Source organism: Calonectris borealis, chromosome 13 (genome assembly GCF_964195595.1).
Source record: "Calonectris borealis chromosome 13, bCalBor7.hap1.2, whole genome shotgun sequence".
NCBI classification, from domain to species: domain Eukaryota; kingdom Metazoa; phylum Chordata; class Aves; order Procellariiformes; family Procellariidae; genus Calonectris; species Calonectris borealis.
This window is the reverse complement of record NC_134324.1, coordinates 15,213,017-15,235,475: the sequence shown is the minus strand read 5'-3', so window position 1 is coordinate 15,235,475 and position 22,459 is coordinate 15,213,017. Positions and strand designations below refer to the sequence as shown.

Genomic DNA, 22,459 nt, shown 5'->3' with positions numbered 1-22,459 from the left:
GTGCAAATCATGCCAAGGCAAAGAAGCTGCCTTAGCATGATTTGGGTTTATACGATGAATAAGGTTACTAATTAATTGGTAAAGTGCTATGTGTAATTGTCCCCTCTGATAAGCGGATTAGAACAGATGTTTTAATGTGCATTTTTTCTCATTGTTTCAGACACAAGAATATGTGCAAAACTGAAAAAAAAATCTGGTGATCCAGAAGGCAGGCTCTGGGAGATAAATGGAGGGTTATGTAAGACAAAACCATGCCACACACACTTCCTGGAACAGAAATCGCCCGAAGAGCCCAATAACTTTCCCAATATATGCAGTTAAATGATGACATGAATGAAATGCATTGTTCATAAATGTAGATAAAAAACGCCTAATCACTTCAAGCACTCATTTAGTGCTCTACAGCCCAGGACGTGAGCTGCTGAGGAGTGAACAGCAGTAGCTTAGGAAATCAAGAGCACAACTCAACGTTAGCCTGATCCTGGGGCGATGGCATGTCCCTCTGCAGAGCTGTCGGAGGCCTGTTCTGCTTCATGCCTGGTGCCTGAGGAGCCCCAGCGTGACAGCGACTGTGAATCGGCACGAAGAAGGGATTCTTTGGCAATACTGCATAGAGGTAGGCAGCAAAAACCTGTTGTGCCACCACTACCGGTGGTCCTCCCGGAGCTGGCTAGCTAGGCTTCCTTGCATTGGGCCAGGGTCAGCCACCTAGAAGGTAGCAGAAAAAATGCAGCCTACATGTTTTCACTCCATTATACAGATGTGAACTCTTTAGGACAACCATCATTTCAAGATACTGTAATTAGAACTTGATCCTGCATAACTGAATAATCCTGCATAATCTCCTGGATCTTGGAGAGGCGCAGGAGAGTCAAGGCTGTGCCCCAGTCCATAAACAGTACCGTGGAGAGCATCCCTAGGCATGGGTCACAGCTGTACACAGGCCCCTTGCTCTCCCCCAGCCCTGGCTGCGCTCCCTGGGCTTTAGCCTCACCTATGCTGGCAGCAGCGAGGAAACAGGAAGGCTCCCAGCGCATGGCAGCACGTTAGCCCTCCGCCTCCTGCGTCCACAACTCACCACTGAGACAGCGACACAGCACACGGGTGTCACCAAAGGGTAAACGGCATCAGGCCTCTAATCGTCAGCGCTCTGCGATCTGAAAAGAATTCTGCAAGATCAATTCTTCTAATGGTATTAAAGGAGGCAGTATTACTTTTCATTTGTCCAGAGTAATCTGATTGAGTGTAACATAGCTGAAATTTCATTTCCTATATCTTTATTAAAGCAGTGCCACTCTTTAAAGAGAAATGTTAGCAGAAGAATAAACAGAAACTATTTTTATTGTCTAGATTTTTTTTTAAAAAGGAAGCAAAGAAGGAGGTAGACTGGCTCCATATTAGCTTTTAATCAACCATGAATCATACAGATTTTTAAAAAATATATTAAAGGACTTGTAACTGCAACCTAATTAAGTTCCCAACCATTGGAGGGATTCGTTTAAATCTGACCTGAGCCATTCCAGTTAGCCAGGGTATGTGTTAGCCCTTACTGAAGAACAAAGACTACATATTAATTCAAAGGGTGTGTACAAAACACCTATACAATTGAATGGGCGTGACAATAAGAATTTATTTATTTATTTATTTATTTAATTTATTGAGCAACTTGGTCTAGTGGAAGGTGTCCCTGCCCATGGCAGGGGGGTTGGAACTAGATGGTCTTTAAGGTCCCTTCCAACCCAAACCATTCTATGATTCTATGATTCTACGATTTACGGTGGTTTTTTTGCTTTGTGACATATGATTTCCTCCAAAATGCTCTGCTCCTATTATCCTGCACTGGGACACAATCATCTTTTAAGAAATATATAGTTACGTGATACAAAATGTTTGAAACAGTGTGGCATGCTCAGGTGGCATTTGCTCACAGAAACATTCCTTTTAATGCTTTCATTAGTGCCTTTATTGTGCATAAAGAGAAAGTATCAAAAACTTCACTGACAAAATATTATGAGACTATAGGAAGGCAAGCCTCAAAAGATGCTCAGATTATTACTGACAAATGCCACTGTCTGACACCACCTTGCTCAGAAGTAAATGAACTAAAGAAGTGCTAATTGCTTTGAAGTTAATAAAGACTATATTGCCTTTCAATAATTGGTGTTTGTTTAGCTACTATGATTATAGCGATCTCTTTCTAGTTGAGCAATGTAAGATGGCAGAAGTTCCACCTTTTACAAGTTTTAAATCCCTGTAGAATTGACAGAAAAAGCTGTAACCACAAATTGGTTTGCAATTTTCCTCTTTCTTCCCAGCAAGCTCTGTATGGTTATATTATGAACCTTGCTTCAAACAAACTGCTTCTGACTTTTATGATCCTTTTGTGATCTAAATGGCTATCTCATAAGATATTCCACTGCAGCTTCTTTTTCAATTGCTTTTACTGTGAAATGGCATTCTGGAGATTTCTGGGGACCATTTCACACTCTTACGGTATTGATTTGCTAAACCTGATGATAGGTTTATATTTAAGATGCAGTCTAGTATATGAACAAAGTGTAAAGCTTATGAAGAAGAGATTCAGGACTTTCAATAACCCCATCTTCTTGATGGGGTTTGCCTCTTTAGAAAAGGTTAGTGTTTTACACTGAATTTTGAGTGCAGGTTGCTATATGGAATGTGTTTCTAATTGTCTTGGAATGTTTCCATTACACTGAATTATGGTCACAGAAAAACTATGGAGAAGATGACTGCTAGTAACTTGTAACTCTTCCCAACATAAGGTCAGAGCAAATACACAAAGGCACTTGGGAACCTAAATGGAAAAATGGATGTGAGATTGTTCCCTGAGTTCTCACTTGCGAGGATGGCAGAGGGTAGTTTTTCTCCTGGGTACACTAGAAAGCTGACAACAAAACTAACTTCTTTGGGCTTCGGTGTCGGAGATACACACTTTTCTTGAAAAGATTGATCATTGTACAATGGTTATGGGCCAGGAAAAAATAATCTTTGATGGAGCTATAGCATAAAAATGAGTCAGAAATGCTTTTATGCAGAGAATGACACTTAATATTCTATTGGGCCAAACCACAAGCCTGTGGCTCTGGCTTTACTCTGGTAAATGTTATGACATTAAGAGATGGACCCAGGTAACTCAGCTGAAGCAAAATAAAACAATCAGGTATGTGCAAATGCAGTGAGGAACACTCAAAGAGCAGGGGAATGACCCAAGAGAGCTCTGGAGCTGAGTTCCAGGACATTTTGTTGAGAAGGCAGAGCAAAACAAATGCTATAAATATGAACAGCATTGTACATATACCCAAGTGAACACGAGTGTGCAAGTGTTCCCCAAATGCTAATGAACTCCTGTAGGATGGTGCAAAAGTAGGAGAGTGAGGATGTGAGACACCTTCTGGAGCGGAGGCAGTATTTAGGTCTCTATACACCTGAATGTGGGCAAATTAGGGAGAGGAACCGAGAAATTCACTGCAGTGGAGGACACAGGACAAAAGGAGTAGGGAATCCTTTACCCCGCAACCAAGACTTTTAGAGCAGTGATTAAAAGATCATTTGACTGTAGCACAATTATATGTTTAAAAAAAAAAAAATTAAATGGCTCCTTTTAAAAGAGAAGTCCGGAACAATCCTCTACATATATTATTAGATGCATGGCTTTATTCTTGAAATGTGTGGATGAATTTTGGAGTATGTGCATGAGTGATGATATGATCGTATATGACTGCTGAGTGAAGTCTAGATAAATTGCTTGTTGATATTAAACAAATGAAGAAATTCCTCCAGCAATATCTGGAATAAGTGAAGATAACACTAGTTAGAGCTGACCAGGGTCAGCTTTTGCTTACACAACAACAATCTTGCATGCTCATTTCTAAGTCTAGCCTGATGTCTGACTTCTTTATCTCTGCTTCCAGCCACTTCCATTTTTTTGCTTTGTTTTTGCATCTCTGTCCCTCAGTGGTGTAGGATCTGCACCACTCTCTTAAGTATCACGTAGACTAGAAAGAAATTTGGGATTTTCCTCAATACAATTTTCAAGACAAAATAGGAACATATAAAACTAAAGAATTGCCAGTGCTGCACGAACATTGACAGCAGGCAGTATTTCATGAAATTCATATGCGGTGGGTTAGCAAATAGACAATCAGAGCTGCAGAGCCTTTAATTGCTGGTGAGGGACTTCGAAATGTGTTGCATTGAGTTTTTTGTGCATTTTTGTGGCTTGCTAAATGAAAGTTTCACATATGCTCAAAAAAGCTGAAAAGTTCATACCCTCCAGGATCTTCAGACTTCCATAAGAAGTTCTGCAAGATGTGCAGCCATTTCAAGATTTTAAAGGGTTGATCCATTCTGGTAAGCTATCCATTATAGATCACATAAATTGCCCAAATCATCATCAGTATTATATCTCATTTTTATTATAGATCTGGCAAGAAACATCTGTCAAGACTAAAGCCTAACTATTGTCACAGTAGCTATACAATAGACATGGACATTTTAGAATACCATTAACAGTCTGGATGAGAGAACAGGGAGTAGGCTTGTTAAATTGGCAAATAACACCCACGTGAGAAGGTGTGCAAGTATTTTGGAGAATCGATCAGAATACAAAATGATCCTGATGAAGCCGAGATAAGATCTGAAGAAACTGGATAAAATTCAGTGTGGACAAGTGCAAGGTACTACAGTTTATCAGGAAAATTCAACAGCAAAAATACAAGGTAGAGAATGACCAGCGAGGTAGTTTTCTGGAAAAAGATTAGATGGTTATAATGGATTACACACTCAGCATCAGTCAATAGTATCAGGTGGTTGCAGAAAAGGCAACCATTCTCTTGGGATGAATAAATAGAAGTGTAGCTTGCAAAATATATGGCATAATTCTTCTGCCGTATATGACAGGTATGGCTTAAGCTAAAGTACCTGTTTACCCAAGATGGCTGTTGGCAAGCTGGGAAATAAAACTCTACATTTTGCATTCCTGCTTGTAAAACAAAACCAAGTTCTGTTTCTGAGGTGGTACATGAAATCTGGCTATGTGCATCAAAGATGGGAACTACTGTCTGAAGCAGCAAGGTGCTTCTACATCTGTTCTATGGTATCCACACAGATGGTGAGGAAGATTTCTGCTGAATAGTAATTAGCGAAGTTTCACATTAGCACCTAATATTTAATTCTTCAGAAATGTTTCTCTCATTGGTAGATATTGGCAAGACAGTATTTGTTTGCCTTGTTTTATTTAAAACCAAAAAACCCTTAGAAGCATACCTATATGCCCTAATGTCCTACAGCTTTCTCATACCTGTATCTAGATATCCATATCTACCTGTCTGTCTACCTGACTGTCCATCTGTCTGTCTATCTAGCTATCTTCGTACAGTGTTTCTGTCACACATCTAAAACTTTCACCTTACTTTTGCATCTCACATCTTTTTTCACCAGATGAAAATTTGTGGTGCACTGAGATGTTTTTTTTTTAAATTTATTTTTTCCCCAACAGTTCTTACTGATTTTTAATACAAAGCACCTTGGGCTGTTTGTAGTCAAAGATGTCTTTGTCCTGTGCACACGCGGGCTGTGTACACAACTACAGCGCTGCAGAATGCACATTTCAGAAGAGTCTTTAAGGTACTGTATCCTCTGGGTCAGCTGAGACTAAACTCAAAGTAAAGTTGGCAAGAATTATTCTGTGATTTCCTCTGTGAAATATTTCAACAAGGTCTTTAAAGACTCAACCAAACATTCCCAAAGCAAATTAAGCAGATGACATTATCCTTCCCTCTTGACTTCATGCCCTGAAACATTGAATGGAGACATTGCCAGGGTCAGATTCCCAGCTTCAGTAAAGCTACAGTGACTGAAAATCAGTGCTTGTCAGCAGCAGAAGAATAAACAACACTCTGTCAAGGAGGGACTCAACATCCTGGTTTTGAGACCACCACTTTACAAAGAAGCATACTCTCTGTAACAGTAGGAAAGCAATTCAGACTACCAACCTGCAAACTTTGTTCAACATAATTCATATGTAAGAACCTCTTTCTTTCTAATGCCTTTGTCTGGATATACTGGCTGTCTTTCTTATTATAGGAAATCATACCCCAATTACGCTTCTTAAAATAACCAAAGACAGACAGAGCATAAAAAGTTTACCTTTAAAATTAAAAATCTTTATGCAAATACACCAAGAGGAGATTGAGCAATCCAAAATATACAATGTTATTTTTCTATGGCTATTCTAGATAAACATTAGCAATACACGGGCTACTTTTCAATGTTGGTATCAATATCAAAAGACTGGAAAATCTTAAAACACTGAAAGACCATCTGCGCATGCTAGCAAGTGCCAAATTTGCAACTGTGGTTTCTTCCCTGCTAATTCCATATTTTCCTGATAGATTAATGGGCACCATTTATCCAGAATAAATAAATGTGGAAGGCCCGCCTTCCCCCTTCACTGCGCCTCATCATTTTACTGATTTCCACCAGACCGCTGAGCACATTAATGCAAGTAAGCCACTGTCTGGATTCAGAAATTATCACATTTGGTAGAGGAGGAATGCTTGGCATTGCCAATTTCTTTACAGACTGAAAGTCCTTGAAGTTAAAAAGAAATACATTCAGAGAACTCCAGACTACAAACAACACAGATAAACTGCAGTTGAAGCATTTTTCTTTCCTTTCCCTGACTTAAATGTAACCTATGTGCAGAAAAGCATAGATATTTTACACATACTACTCCTGTTTCACCATGTGCATTTGTCTTGTTATTTCTTTTGAGAGGCATGTCAGACACATATATTTAGACTTCTAGCTTGCTAATTTATGCCAGCTACTGTAAAATTATAGGGTTGAGAATAAAGTTGCAGAATCAAACCTTTATATGTGCTTTGAAGGAAAATTTTCTACTATATACAGTAAGACTTCCACAATCCACAATTTGCTAATCTTTCCACTTAGTAATTTGCATTCCTGCATGCACACACATGCATTCACAAACATACATATTTCACAGGTTTAATAAAAGAACCATTTTCAATGAGCTCTCATGCTATTCAGATTACATTGATTTCTATAAAATGTATTACTGTAGCTGTGCTACCACATATCTAATAGTGTGTTCAATCTACAAAAGTCTAACTACATATATCTAACACATTATCTGCCACTTGGATGATTTCATTGTGTGTTCATGGGGTCCTAATTGCAAATTTGGAATGCAAATCATACATAATCTTGTTAAACACATTTCTTTAAGAGGAAGAGATATGCCTTTGCAGTATGTCTGCTGTCCCCATTCACTGTAGCTCCAGGTTTTGCTAAGAGGTATAAGCTGATAAAGCCTGTTGGTGCATTTGCTGACATATCTTATCCTGAATGACATTATCATGGCATATTATATCTAAAAAAAAAATTATTGCTAAGGACTGGGCATCCCATTGGCAAGACATGAGCATGCCACATGCCAAGAGGAGCACGCACTCCATGGATTCGGGAGCAAGGCAGAGGATTGCTGCTGCGCAAGCTCTGACAGGGATGTCTGTTGAAGTTCTTTGCTACTTTCTTAATAGTATCTGTTGTCTCTCCGTCCTTGTAAATACACATTAGGTTAAAAACAAAGCCTGGAAATTCCTCCAAGTGAAGCACACGCGAGGAGCAGCACAAACTCCCTAATCCTATGAGACAGAGAAGGAAGGTAGAGCAGCATAGGTTCACCTTCAGCCTGAAAAACTAGCAGATGAGACATTTTGGTTATATTTTCTACTAAGCAGTCTCCCACTACTTAATACGCTATCGTTTCTAGTGAGCTAAGTCAGCAATAAGAAGGTTAAATTAACCTAAAAGAAATTACTATAAAAATCAAGTGAAAAATGTAATCTCCTTCTCTCCAAGATGCTTTTCTGGATCTTATTTATTTTTTCTAAATACAGACAAGAAGAGGTAGTCCTATTCTTTATCTGTTCCAGACAGCTTTTGAAAGCCTGGACTTCTTTATTGGAGACCCTTCTGTTTTTTTCTCTATTGCTTGAAATACTTTGTGCTGGATTTATTTCCTATTTGCTTAATTTTTGCATATGTAAAATGATTGGTTTTGATGCAATTTTTTTATATTTACATCAGCATGACGAGCAAACTCAATCATATATATCCATAAATCCATGAGAATATTAAATAGAAACTTTAATTATTACTTAAGTAATAAACTCTGAGATTACTTAAGTGAAAGCCTAATGGAGCTTAGTGGGACTTAAGCAGATGATGAAGTATTTTCTGAAACAGCGTTATTTCCTGAAGACCGTTTATGGCTTTCACAACCCTGACTGGGTCTAAAGTGACAAGCACCAAGCTATAACATTTAAGAAGTTGAAGAAAGAATACATTCACAACCTTAGAAACACACTGACTGCACCTGCTTGTTCATGCACATAGTAGCAATGTCATCATTTTGAAGGGAACTGGTATTTCAGTTAAATGAATATACCAAGGCTAGAAAGGAGAAGAAAAAAATCCAACAACCTAGAAGGCAGTTTAAAAAAAAATTAAAATCTGTCAAAAAACCATGGAAGTCCTCAGTTATAGCTTATCCAAGATTTTATGGAGGGAAAAAAGCTTGACTCCTTTGAGCCAATACTGTTTACAGTTGCTGCAATGAAAATTCTAATTTTGTGCTCTAATGAACACAAAACGATCCATAGTCAACCTTGGCAAAACTTATAATGACTGTGTAATTGAAGTGACTTTGTCACATTAAAAAAATATTTCACAAAATTGTAGGAAACTGCCAAGAAATAAAACTATGGGACGGGCAATCTCGGATATGTGATACAGACAGCCATATCATCTTTGCTGCTTGGTAAATGTCGGGCTTATAAAGCTGTGAGACATTCATCTGCAGTCACTCTTCTTACAGCGTATTAAGTCTAATTGTGAATTACAGCAAGTGCTTCATTGTGAACGTGTGACCCAGAATTTACTTTTTAAAAACACTGCTTGCGCTGTTACACTATCTGGCACAATCTGTATGCGTGGGAGGTGCTATATGGTAAGCTGCCAGGTGAATCTCAATGTACAGGTTGTGTGACACAGGTGGACCTTCAAAGAGTTCCTCCATTTTGGAAATCTTATGGAGAAGGGGCACCAAAGAGAGAACTGAGATCGCAGCCCTTTGGAGAGGATATAGCTTCAAGCACTGGCATGGGTAGGAGATTCTCCAAGACACCAGATTTCTCCAGAAGTATCCCTGACAGAACTGGCAGGCACTTGACTTGCAGGCTTATGCTCACCATGATGCACGTTCTGGGCTGTTTACTCTTTGAGTTTCTCCCCTCCCTTCCCTATTCCCTGATCTCCAGGAGGGCCCGTGCTTTCGTCCTCCAGTGGGCAAAGCACTTGGCCCCCTCCATCTGCCTGCACAGACGCCTCTCCGCTGCCCAGGGAGAGGGGCTGAGCCGATGGAGCGAAGGTAGGTACCAGGAAAGGAGCAGTTCTGTGTCAGCGAAGCACGTTAGTATTTACCAGCTGCCGTGCTGAAACACAGAGGGATCAATTAATATCTGAAGTCTGCGTTCTCCTCTGATACAACTTCACTTACACAGAACTTGGCTTTAAATATCATAGTTTCGGTTTCAAATATGACTGAACAAATATTTTCTGTTTACTTAGCACAACAATGACTTCAGCAAGCACCTGGGGTAAGTCCTGTAAAGAATGCTAGTACCATCTCGAAATGCAATACTAAAGCTTTTTTCCTGAGTATTTCTGAATGATCTGGGGATTGGGCACTTAAGTGTCTTTAGGAGAAATAAATAAATAATCTCTCTCCATTTTCACTGTGGTAAGAACTTTCCCAGTATTTCAGAAGACTTTTCACAGCGCTCTTTCACTTGAAAGACAAATCTGATTTGACATGAAGTTCCATTACGAAGAAACTGTTACATGTGATGACACTGGTTATTGAAAATTGAAATGAAGTGAGAGGAAGCTAACACCAACTTGCATGAAATTCTGCTGTCTTTGAATGACACAGGGAACTCAATATATCTAATCATCAAAGTGAAGCCCATTGGGAACCGAACTACAGTTGTATTGCAGAAGGTTGCTACTTGATTGCTAGACCCAAAAGTGCTAAGCCATATGCCACTTATTTCTGTGTCTAAATAGCTTACTATGATTGATACCGAGAGTGGCTCTCCTCTTCACAGTGAAACAATCATGAAGACAACAGGAATTAGGAAACAGAGTATACAGATTATTTTTTACAATCCTAATTTTTAACCCTGTCAGTTCCTGGAGCTTAATGTAATTTATTCTTTAACAAATTCAGTCCACGCTCTTTTTTTCCCCAGCAGAACACTAACTTTTGCACAGACCTTAGCTTGCAAGCTGCATTCAGTACTTTTTCCTTTCGCCACTGTCCGTGTGTGGCCAGACGAGCCTGATTATAAGGGCTCGGTGTTGGCCTTGAGTGTAAAAATTTTTCCTGCTTTCTTTAGAAAGATTTTTTCCACCCTCCTTGTGCCAATCTCCCTGATTTTTCTTCCTCACTCATCTGTCTCTCTGAATCAGCCTTTTCCCAGCGCTCCTCCAGACTCCCCACACTCAAAGTCGCTCCAAGGTCAGCGGAGGGCCCTCGTACGCGGGCACTCCACGTGTCCCTCCTCCCAGCTGGAGGCAAAACACGCTCTGTTTACAATACGCTCAGTTTCCACTTGACAAGGCCTGGAAGCCGCTGCATATATCTGAACTTAGGTCCCACAGTTAGAGAGAGCACAGCGCTGTCAAGATATGGCCCACTTCTACAGTTAAAGAGCCAGCAAACTGGCAGGGTCTGATGGATGAGCCGATACTTGAACATACATTACATCTGTAATGTGAGAGTTACACGACTCAACACAACCTCGACATAAAACACAAACCAAAAATCAGCTCCGACATTACAAGCACCCCCGCTCCAACTATGCTAATGTCTTCTTTCGTCCATGGTCTTTGCAAGTCACATAGCGTTACGGTAAAGTGTTCTGCACTTAAAGGAGTATCTGCAGCTTCCCTGCCACTATTAATAAAAATATTTAATGTTCTTGTTAGGAGGCGCAATTTGATTACTGAACTGTTATCCAACAAATCCTGAAAACAATTCAAAGTAAATTTCCCTAATACGTCTATTTTTCTATCCTGCCAGAAGGGTTGCTAATGAATTTGCTGCTTGAATGCACAGACAGATTGGGAACTATAACTGTGCTGGCCTGGGCAACATGGCACTGGCACCAAAAACCTATTTGTACCCATGCAAAGTTCTCTCTAGAGTATGTCTCTCATCCAGAGGTGATTTTCCAATAAAATCAGCCTCGATTATTGCAAGCGCAGGAGCAATCCCTGAGGGAGTATATCAGGCAATTCAATACTAGGAAATGTTGTACTAGGCAAAATTAACCTTGTAGCAGTGTTATTTCCTGAAACATTATCTAGCTTTTGCCTTTCTTTCGTATTCATCGATCCTAAATGACTGGATTTTTTTTCTACTTCTCTCACTTAGTACAAGATCATTATTTTTTTGTACTTGTATTTGAAAAAAATAAATGCTTGAAAGACACATGTTTTTATTTTATTTCACTTACTCACTGCCAAAGCAAAGGACTGTTTGCTGTATGGCAGGCACTTTTTTTTGGATATATAGAAGGTGATAGCAAGGAGGACCACCTTTATTCTGCGCTATTTTCCTGACCCCGCAAAGCAGAGGAAACCTACCAGATATATTACCATGAGGCCACAAGCCAGAAAGATGAAGGAAACTTCATTCTCCGCTCTCACACCAAGGTAAAATTAGGAGAAATGCCAGTGAAACTAGTGGAGTTTTGCAGTCCAAAAGAGAACAGACCCAGGCCTTCAGATTTCAAAGATACTGTTGACAGCCTCAGTTAAATCCCACTGCCTGGTAGCTTTATCCACTGCCTCTTACCAGGCTCTCCAAGGCAGGGATCTTCATCTGGAGAGTGTCTAGCGCATGCTAGAACCGAAATAAACCATACAGTCATATATGTACACTAACACTACTTACAGTTTTGCTCTGGTTATTTACCTTCCAGCAGCACAAAAATGGCATAGCAGTGAAATTCAGGGGTATGAGATCTGAAGCCAGCTGTACTGAAACCAGCAGAACGGGTACTCCCGTTTATACCGGGATCAGGCCTTTTCTTCAATTTTGCTAGCATTTGTTGCTTGGTTGCAATATCTTAATTGCTCAGAAGCTCATTTTTAAAGCATTAATTTAAAAAAGATCACAGGTAGTTAGAAAACAGCTGTTACTTAACACAATGCCCAAAGCAAACATTTAGAATAATTGTTGGAATAAATGTAACTTAAAACTAAAAATAATAACCAGAAAGACAAATCTAGAATCTAAAATGATCAAAACCACAGCATGAGTGAGGAGAGAAGAACGGGTACTCCTTTGATCAACAGCAGATACATGCTAAAACTGGAAAAAAAATATTGACCTTAACTAATTTTTTTTCCTGTCAAAAGAAGGAATCAGACAAAAAAGGTTTTGTTTGGCTCAAACTTTCACTTTTTTGCAACTTTTAAAAATTGACCTAAATTTAATCCTGACAAGCTGTATCACAATGAAGGTGTAAAAATGTTGTTTTGAAAAATTACAAAAGTGACCCAGTTAAAATGAGAATACTTATTTTTGTCCAGCTGCAAGACTCCTGGCAAATTTGACACATATACATGATTAGCTTTGGTCAACTGGCATATACATGCCTCTGTAAATAAACATACACGAAAGAGAAGGTTTCTCTAGGTGTCTGAAGTTCTGTGATGGCTACTGAGCAATATGCCTGGCTTGGCAGCTGAGGGGCGCCTCGTGGCTGGATACAGCCAGCGGTGCTTGGTATTGATGGTGCGTGCTCAGATTTGTAAGAGATTAGATAAATGAGCTCTCAGAGTCTGTTCATCTCATTGTCTTGTAAGCAAACATTGTGCACTACACAGGACGTGTGGTAATTTAACCATCTACTATAAATTATACAATCAAGTCGGAAGCATTTCACTACAAAAATGTATTGCGCCCATTTGAAAAATGTGTATTCTCTCTAGGTACCTGTTGTGGTGGTAGCTGAAAACCTTAATAAAGCACAAACTATTTTATATTTCAGGACTTAGGCAATGTGACTCATTTGTACAGTTTTAAGTCCAAACAAACTGCTAGTCAAGTAAATTATAACTTATTACCACAGGCTACAGACTTTTAATACATTCTGTGGTTGGAACAGGACTGATTTACTGTTTTGGGCCCTGCCAGTAGTTATCATGCATCATTTCCCTAGAAATAAAAATAGCCCTACTGTGGTTATCCTTTGGACTGATAAAAATATATCTAACAAGATGTGCCAGAGGAACAAATTCAGAAAATAAAGGTAAAATATTAAATAGACTTATTATTTTATGTCTAAAGTACTACATCTTCCAGCTGCTGTGATGACTTTGGAATAAAGCAAAAAGTACTGCAAAAAGAAAAAAAGATCTAAAGGAGCAATTGAGCTCTGATAAAACCACATGAGGATAGCTGAATTGTCAGAGCTTTGCAAGAGTCAAAATTTACATAAAAATCAGTATTTAGGGATTAATGTGATATCATCAAAAAGGATTTAATATGTGCGTTTCTTTGCAAACAGTTTAAAAGCGGCAGTTCTATAATCCATTTCCAACACTAACCTTTAACTTGTAAGAGTAAAATAATCCTTCGCAACATTTCTAGAGTTCACATTCTGCTGAGGAAATGTATTCCCCCGAAATAAAACTCACTGGAAACCAACAGTAGCATATGCGTATTGCCTTTCATAGTGATACTCCAGGTGCCGACCCTGCTGCGAGTACTGCACGTCTGTCCAGACTCTACCACGTGGCCCAACTTGCAGAATCAGTGGCATTTGGGGTTTTTGTGAATGTTTGGAGGGACTTTATTGCTGGTGCAATAAACTGATCCCATTGACTGAACTCTGCACCTATGTAGATGCCTAAATGGACAGACTAGGAGGATCAGGGGCTAAAGAACATCGTCTATAATTGCCTGTAAGCAGGCTTTTTCCTGGATTTCAACTGGGGATTTGAGTGCTTTCGCATACTAGACTTAAAGTATTAAAACATAAATATGAATGGATTTCTTTGAGAAATGAATATGGGCAGGCAGTTTAGGCACTATGTTGTAATGGATTTTTAGAACTAATTGAATTGGTGCTGGCTGATTTAGTAGTTCGCCGGAAATGGTCTGAGGAGAAACAATGGGAAGGAAGGTTTAGAAGCAGACGCTAACAGGTGGCGGTGTGGAAATTGCTTGGGAGTTTTACTGAGGATGAGAGTTATAGCAGGCTTGGGCTTTTTGTTTCTTTAAAAGTGGTTTAAGTCCTTTAGCAAATGTCCTTTAGGTACACATACACAAATTTCCATAGGTACCTATGGTCCATAGGTTCCTATGTATACATGTATGTACATATATGTGCGCATACATATATGTATAGATGGCCATCCTTCCATACAATTATCCATGAATGGGAGGCTTTTTCAACCTAGACATGGCACACTTTTTTTCTTCTTTTTTTAAATACAGGACAGGAGATACCCTGCAGTGGAAGAGTTGAGCATGCGTACCAACGGCACACCGCCCCTTTCCTGCCTCTATACAAGTGCCTGATTTGACTCGTTAAAAACAAACCAACCTCCAGACCTAGCCCACTGGCCTGCACTTTTGCCAATGGGAGCAAAAGATCTGTTTATGGTTACTGCTATTACAGCACACGTTAACTGACCCTCGGAGTTTGACCTGCTTGCCCTCCCGCTTAGTGAGTCAATAAGAAAATCCTCTGGCTCTGCATGACTTGCTTAGACCTCAGACCTTCCATGCAGAATAAGGTCTATCCAGGGAGGGAAAACCAAGGTGCCACTCCAGCTGGTAAAACAAAGATATTTTTAAAGTGCAGTCAGTAGAAACAGTCACTCCTATTCCATGTATAATCAAGGATGAAAAGGCCACGAAAAATACCACTGCGCTTTGCAAATGAGAGGTCAATTGAAATGTCAAGATATCAAATGTTAATGGATTGCATTTCCAATGATGGTTGAGACAGAAAACCATACCAAGTCAAGTCAGATGCCCTTCTGAGGAGAAGATGAGTTTTATGGCAGGAAAAGACAATAAACACCAGAAGTCTTTCTGGTTAACAAACTTGTGGCTAATGGAAAACAAATATATTTTGAAAATATAAAAAGCAGCGGGATTTTAACACAAGCTATAATCCTAAAACATGTATCTGGAAGTCATTAAATCTACAGCAAATTTAAGCATATGCAGGAGTTTGGGGAAAATGCCATTGTTTTCTACTGAAGATTTTTAAAGAGACTATAAAAGAAGAGAGTATAAAGGACACTCAAGGAAGGCAATGTTTTCTTCCCTGAAGCAAGAAGCCAATTCCAATATTGTCACAGTTCTACAGCAGTTCATGGACTACATGGACGACTCTTAAAAGAATTCATTTTCCATTTTAAAAATTTAATTTCTCTCTTACAAAACTGTTGTGTTTTGTAGTGTTGGATGACATCAAGTTTTAGCCAAATCATTCTTTCACCTGCCCACATTTTCCCAAGGAATCCATTTGGCCATTTTCATAAAGGACTGTAATCTGAGGCATTTGTTTAGAGTGACATTATATCCAGTCCTTAGTCAGAAGGGCATTGCCATGCAAAGAACTCATCCCTTTAATATGGAAAACAGTGAAAAGAAACTAGTTGTCTTCCTAACCGCTGTCTCTGCCCGATTAGTAGACACATAGCCTTCCTTTCCCAGTTGCAGAGGGACTTGCCTTGTGTCTATATTAGCTCACTGGTGGGCTCACACGCTTAGAGGAAAAACAGCATTATTAGTGGCTTTTGAATAGGAACACTCCTTGGTCTATATGACAGAGATATGTAATATCAGGAATGAAGAACAGTAAGTAGTCATTTGCTCTTTTGTGTAAGAATAACTACTTGCGTGGATTCCAGTGAATATATGAGGAAAAGGGTTTAAAACAAACAAAAGACAGTATTTTTTCACACGCTATGGTGCTCAGTGCCACAGGATGTTGTGGGGACAAGAAGTATAAACAGATTTCAAAAGAGATTTTGCATGAAGGATAAGTCCATCGGTATCTCCTAAACACAGGACGTGCAGTTATGGAAGTGTAAAAAGCCGTGTGCAGGAAGGAGGTGGGAGATGCTCCCTGTGGAGGATACCTCCGTAACTGCTGTTCTTCCCCACCTTCTGCCACTGGCAGAGATAAAGCACTGGCTTGGTTGACCTTCAGTCTACGCTAATGCACAGGCTGCCAAGCCAAGTGTATTTGCACCTGAGAGTGAGGCCTAACCCTGGCTGTGCCTGGATCTGAGGGGATCCTGCAGCTCAACCCACTGATAAAAGACAAGTGATGTGGTCCAAGTCAACATGAACATGATTCCTCTAGGCTCTATGCTGATGTGGGCTCCCATTGCCTACCCAAGTCTGGAAAAAAATCTGGGAAGAGTGATCATCAGTTGGGTTTTAGAACAAATTTTAATGACATCGCTGTTCTCCCCCTCTTCCATCAAATCACAGGGTATACAGAAGATTATTTCCTTTGGATGCATCCTAATTCAAAACCATTTCTCGTAACAGCTCTTTAGAAATCATAAACCCTCCACAGGGTAAACTTGTTTAAGTCATGTTACCTTTTTCAGACTCAGGGATAGGAACAGCATGATAAGGACCAGCAAGCAAGCAAGAAAGTATCTAGGACTTTGCATCCAGGAAATCCCTTTTCTGCTACAGACTCTCAATGTAAATATGGATAAAACCACTGGGAGAAAGCAAGCGCTCCTTATATGTCAAGGGCAGGAGAGGATAAGTAAGTTAAATGTAATGGATTCTGCAGTTATGGGGGCCACCTTGACAGACAGAAAAGGGTCTTATGTTTTTGGAAAAGTAACTGTGCTATTTCCATGCCAAAAAAAAAAAAAAAAAATCAGTTCTGAAGACACAGAGACTTCTTAGCTATTTTCTGTGTGCTTATTTATAGTAATATTATGTCAGATGATGCTACCAATACATAAAGATGAGTTCCTATGGATGTATTGTGTCTTTCAGTGCTACAAGCAACATGGAATTGAGACCAAGCCTTCTGAAGGAGCCAAATGCCACCTGCATCTACCTTGGCCGTCAGGAAGTTCATACCAGTTAGTCTAAGCACCTATAGACACTTGGACATTAAGAAACCAGCTGCTTGGCTGCCTTATTGAACTGTAGTAAGGAAAATTCCTTGGTTTTTTCCCTCCGAAAGTGTTAAGTGCTGGAGGGATTCAACAGAACAAAGAACTGTAAACTTCTTCCTAAACATTAAACCAGCAACGTTAAACCAGCAACATTAATAAACTGAGCAATGAAAAGTAAATAGACCATTTCTACAGAAATCTTCATCATGAATCCTAAACTAATATGCTAAATAGTGGCACTATTAGGCCCTGTCCAATGACATTATATAAACCATAGTCTTTAAAAGGGAGTTATTTCTGATTCCAGTTTTGGGACACAAGAACTATTTCAGCACAATGTAAAAACAAAGAAATTTTTTATGCTAATGACAACTGTGAATATTTTATATATATATTTATACATGTAAAAAAAAATATATATTGTAACAGATGCCAAATGCAGTTAGATTCAACTCAACTTATTAGTGCATGGCTTTTAGCCAAAAGCAATTCACATTTGCAGAAGTGTACTATCACATATGTCTTAATAACAGAAATGTGTTTTTAAAAATGTATGTGATAAGTCACATATGGTAGAAGGAATCTGTACAGCTTTCAGCCCTTATGACAATGGAAGCTACTAACTTTATTTTGCATAGCTGAAGAACATTAAAATTCAAGTGAAATTCTCTTTGACATTTGAGAGCTACAAAAGCAACAACTAAAAGCTAGACATGCCTGAGCTGTACTAAGTGTGGCTGTGATGGTTATATAAATGCAATCCATATCTACTACTGCTATCTTAAAGACACTATTCTTACTTTTGCCCTGAGAGGTAATATTTTAGCATACGATCACAATTGTATACAGGTACCTTAAATAGTTACATGTCACTGAAAAATACTAGGCAGATTTTCCAGCTGTTTTGTTTTGCAGAGTGTAATTAATACGTATAATGGATTGCCTAGGGTACTAATTGAAGCTGCCACCATGAACATAGTCGAAGAGAAGTTAAACAACCAGTTGGGAGAAACATGACAGGGTGAAATATGCACATGTAGGTGGAAAGAGCAAGACTGTCCATCTGGCCGCCTTCCATTCCAAAATGTTACACTTACTCAAGTCCCATAAAGGAATGATTTAACCTAAATCACTCTTTCTCCCCCACTCCCAAATCTTTCTGGTGGATTAATTGGGCATCAGTGTCACATACACGCTATTTAATGACTACAAGGCTCAATATCTCTGTTATATGTTGGAAAACTCAATTCAGTTGAGCCATTCCTGAGAATTTGACTCAAAATATTAAAACAAAAGTGAATGAATGATAAATGATTATTTTGGAGTTGTTCCCCAGGACTCTCATCACCTTGCAACTCCTGGATCCTCTAGAATGTGAGGTGAAAACACAGCTCATTTCACACTGTCTATTAAACAACCACCAGCTAACAATGACTTTAATTCAGCTTGCACTGAATTTGAACTAGCCCTATAGGCAAGAAAGGTCCCTGGTCTTATTAGAAGTTTCATGTGCTATCAGGTCCCTGCTGGATCTTATTTCTAATTTTTATCAGATTGAATGAAACATAAAGAGAGAGTGATTTATGACTATCTTGCATCTTGCCTAATCATTCCAAGGAGTGTTCATACACATTTTGCGTTCACTTTGTAAGGTGTAAATGACTATACATGATGGAAGCCAAGTGAGAAGTAGAACTGTATTCTTTTGTTATGTGTGCTAAAACACAATGATTTGTGAGTCCTGTCAGTGCATGTTCTTACAAATACAAACCCACTCCAGTCCAAAAGCCAGCATGATCAGCAAACTACTATAAAAGTAAGAACATTTCCTCTGTCTGTAACAGGAATATACTGTTACTGGGACTTACTTAAACTGCAATGATCACCTACTGAAGCTAAAAATATGTGTTTGATTGGTACATAAGAGCCCATTAAGACTGGAGTATTCATTATTTAAACAGAATCACTGATTGCTGGTAGCTTTAACTGAAAATGTCTTCTCTCAAAGAGCCAGGACATCTATATAGCAACTTTCTTAATTCAATGATATATGGTTGAGTGTTGCCGCTAGTGCCCTAAGATTTAAGAACTTCTCATAAAATGCCCTGGAAATTGCTCCCTGGTAGCTTGCTCATCCTTCACAGAGCCCTACTGTAAAGAGCAGAAACATACGTGTGTGTATGGTGTGAGAGAGACGCACACACCGAGTGAGAAAGAGCTCTTAATCGACAGGATGGCAAAGCCTTGATACATAGGTGCAAAATATTCCCATGTGTCTAGAAATCATTTGGCACATTCCTAGTTATTTCCCCCCTGTCAGACCTTCTCAAGGATTGCAATTAAAAATCATAATCTTTTTAGCATCTACAAACCTCCCCAAGGCTAGGAGCGCTATGTATTGAGTATGATTGTGATATTATTTGGCAGCTATTCATAGACAACACATTAATTTATGGAAACTGGATGAAACTTGGGGAATGCAATCATTAGGGACACATCGAAAGCTTTCCTCAATGATACTGACCTTTTTATAGCTATTAGGGGCAACTTGAATTCTATTATCTCTTTCATCGCCCTTCTTATTGTCCTAGTCTTTTTAGTGATTGTATACAACAACTTCGTTAAACTTGCATTTTCAAACGGATACAAAAATAACTTACTTTACAGGAATGTTTCTCAGTTTTGTCTTTTCAGCAGCCTGTAAACAGAAGAGGGGTGGGGGAAACAAACAATTAAGCAACACACCGAAGCGCAACCAAGCCGCGAGCAAACATCAACCCGCGGCTGCCCTTCAGCAGCGCACACCCAGGCAGCCCGCCCCAGCCGGGGCAGAGGGCTGCAGGAGCCGGACCCTTTCGGAGAGATAGCGCTACAGGTTTTAAATACTTCTGCCCCGGTTTGTGGTATCAGTGTGGTTTGTTTATTTTTAATGGCCATGAGTGTTTAGGAACCGCTCATTCAGGGCGATTACTTCATTTCCCGCTCTGAGGTCTGGCCCCTTTGTCACGAGCTATCTGTCCATATCTGGAACAAGAACAACAACAGGAAAAAATAAAGGGAAGAACGGACTCCGTTTCCAAAACAGTTTTTATTCGCCAACAACAGAAAAGGGCAAGGGATGACCAAATGTTCAGATCAATTTCCTCTTGTGAAACCTTTGAGAAAACACACTCCAAATCATCTAAATGAGTAAATCTTTGGGCCTCTCGGCCTGCACCACCTCAGACATGGAGCCTGGTTCCAGTTTATTGCTGAACCCATTGATCTGTGTACAGTCCATTTATCATTCATGAAAAGAGCCAGTGATCTTCACAGTATATTAGAAGAAACAACTCAGATCATCTGTCAACGGCCCTCTTATTTCTGTTTCCCTCTCCACGGGGATTTCATCTCCTTCGATTCTTCTTGAATTAAAATGTTGCTAAGCAACACAGCTGGGGGCACCGATGGCAGAGCCGCGCCAGTCTATCACGCTGGTTAAGCTGCTCGAGATTTTAGTGGCGATTTTTTTTCTAATGCTTCTGTGGCATAATTATGTAATCTGAACCAACCTCGCATCCCCCCTCTGATTTTTTTCAGAGAAGGTAAATAACGCTTTAACGCAAGAGGGCTTGAAATATCACCTTCAGATAAACTAGTGTTGTCCTACCATTTCAGAGCATTCCTCCCAGCGTTTGCAGAACCAGACTGTAATAGATTTAAATGCGGAAAGCGGTCAGATGGTTAGTGAGATTACAAGCACGGATAGCGGTGAAAGGCAGAATTAAGACAACTGATCCATAAACCTATTATAGTAAGGAAAGTTTTAGTCCTTAATTACCTTCAGGGATTTTTTTATAAAGCCTACCAAAATTGAAGAGAAGGGTTTTGGTGAGGAACTTTAACCTCTGCTATGCTTAGGGATGGGAATAAAATGGTTCCCACATAGGAACTGCTAATATTAGTTGTCCTGAAAAATGCTCGCATAAGCCCTTGAGGCATTAAATGCTTTATGAAAACTGACTAACTTTTGAAACCTCTGGGACCTGCACAACTGGGTTCCAAATTGTGCCAGAATGAGTTTTCCTTTGGGCTCTACAATGGGGTTAGTTTTTCAAAACACCTGCTGTTTCGGCACTTTTGCCTCCAATCATACCAAAGATAAAAATCTGTTTGAATCCATGGAAATCCCCAATAATGAGTTTAAAATTTGGGAGAAAGAATTAGAGCTTGTGAGAGCTGAAATGGGGCAACAGCAATCCTCTGGGTTGGCTCTCAGCATGCGAAGAAAAATGTGTTGGTTTCATTTGGATTATATTTTCCATCTAAAGAATAAATCAATGCATGCATGATAGGAAACAATTATATTAATTGTACAGTAGGGTTGCTAAATAAAACACTTAAACCTCAGGAAATGATAAACTTAAGATTGCACAAGTAAGTGTTACAGACCCAAACCTAATTATGTCCTCTCAAACAAGCCTATGATGAAATGGGGTCCCTGCCTCATTAGTGAGATAATGCGAGTTGTGCCTCTCTCCAGTGATGCTCTCCCAAATCTCCCTTTATCAGCTGCCACGTGCAAATGCAGAGTCAGAAGCATGTTATTAAGAAATCTTTCTGAGCAATAAACTACATGTAACAACACATGTAACAACACAAAAATGCTTCATTTAAAATGGATTAAAACACCATCAAAAATGGCATTTCAGTTTCCCAAGCCTCCCACTAAATGCCAAATTTCAGTCCCATCCTGCAGGGAACTAAAATTATTGTTAAAGCTCATAAACAGCCTTCCACAATGGCAGAATTTTTTTTTGACTGCACAGTGATATTTTGCTCGACCCTTCTCTATACTAAACAGCTGGACTATAACAATTCTGAGTTCAAGCATGTCAAACTTGCATCTAAATCAGATTTTTTTCCCTTGAATTATTCAAAAATCACCACACAAAAATTGATATCAAAATACAGATAAAGAAAAGAAAACAGAAGAGTGAAGAGTGTCTAGGATCACAAGTAAATAATAATAATGCAGTCAATTCTAATACAAAGCAAAGCAGAAAATATTCTGGAGAGCTTGTGCATGATGGTGTGAGCTAAACTGTTTACATGAAAGATTAAAGAAGATGAAGATATTTCAGGGAGTGAGAACTGGCAATGTCAAATTTATAGAATATTAAAG

General features: G+C 39.3%; 1 protein-coding gene across 1 annotated transcript in view; it reads right to left on the bottom strand.

The window, feature by feature from the left end:
* The window catches only part of AFF2 (ALF transcription elongation factor 2), a 343,908-nt gene that overhangs the window by 54,945 nt on the left and 266,504 nt on the right, over positions 1 to 22,459 (bottom strand). Inside the window, exon 9 of the mRNA XM_075162266.1 lies at positions 19,956 to 19,993. Within this exon, the coding sequence (XP_075018367.1) occupies positions 19,956 to 19,993 (38 nt within the window). The remainder of the gene's footprint in view (positions 1 to 19,955; positions 19,994 to 22,459) is intronic.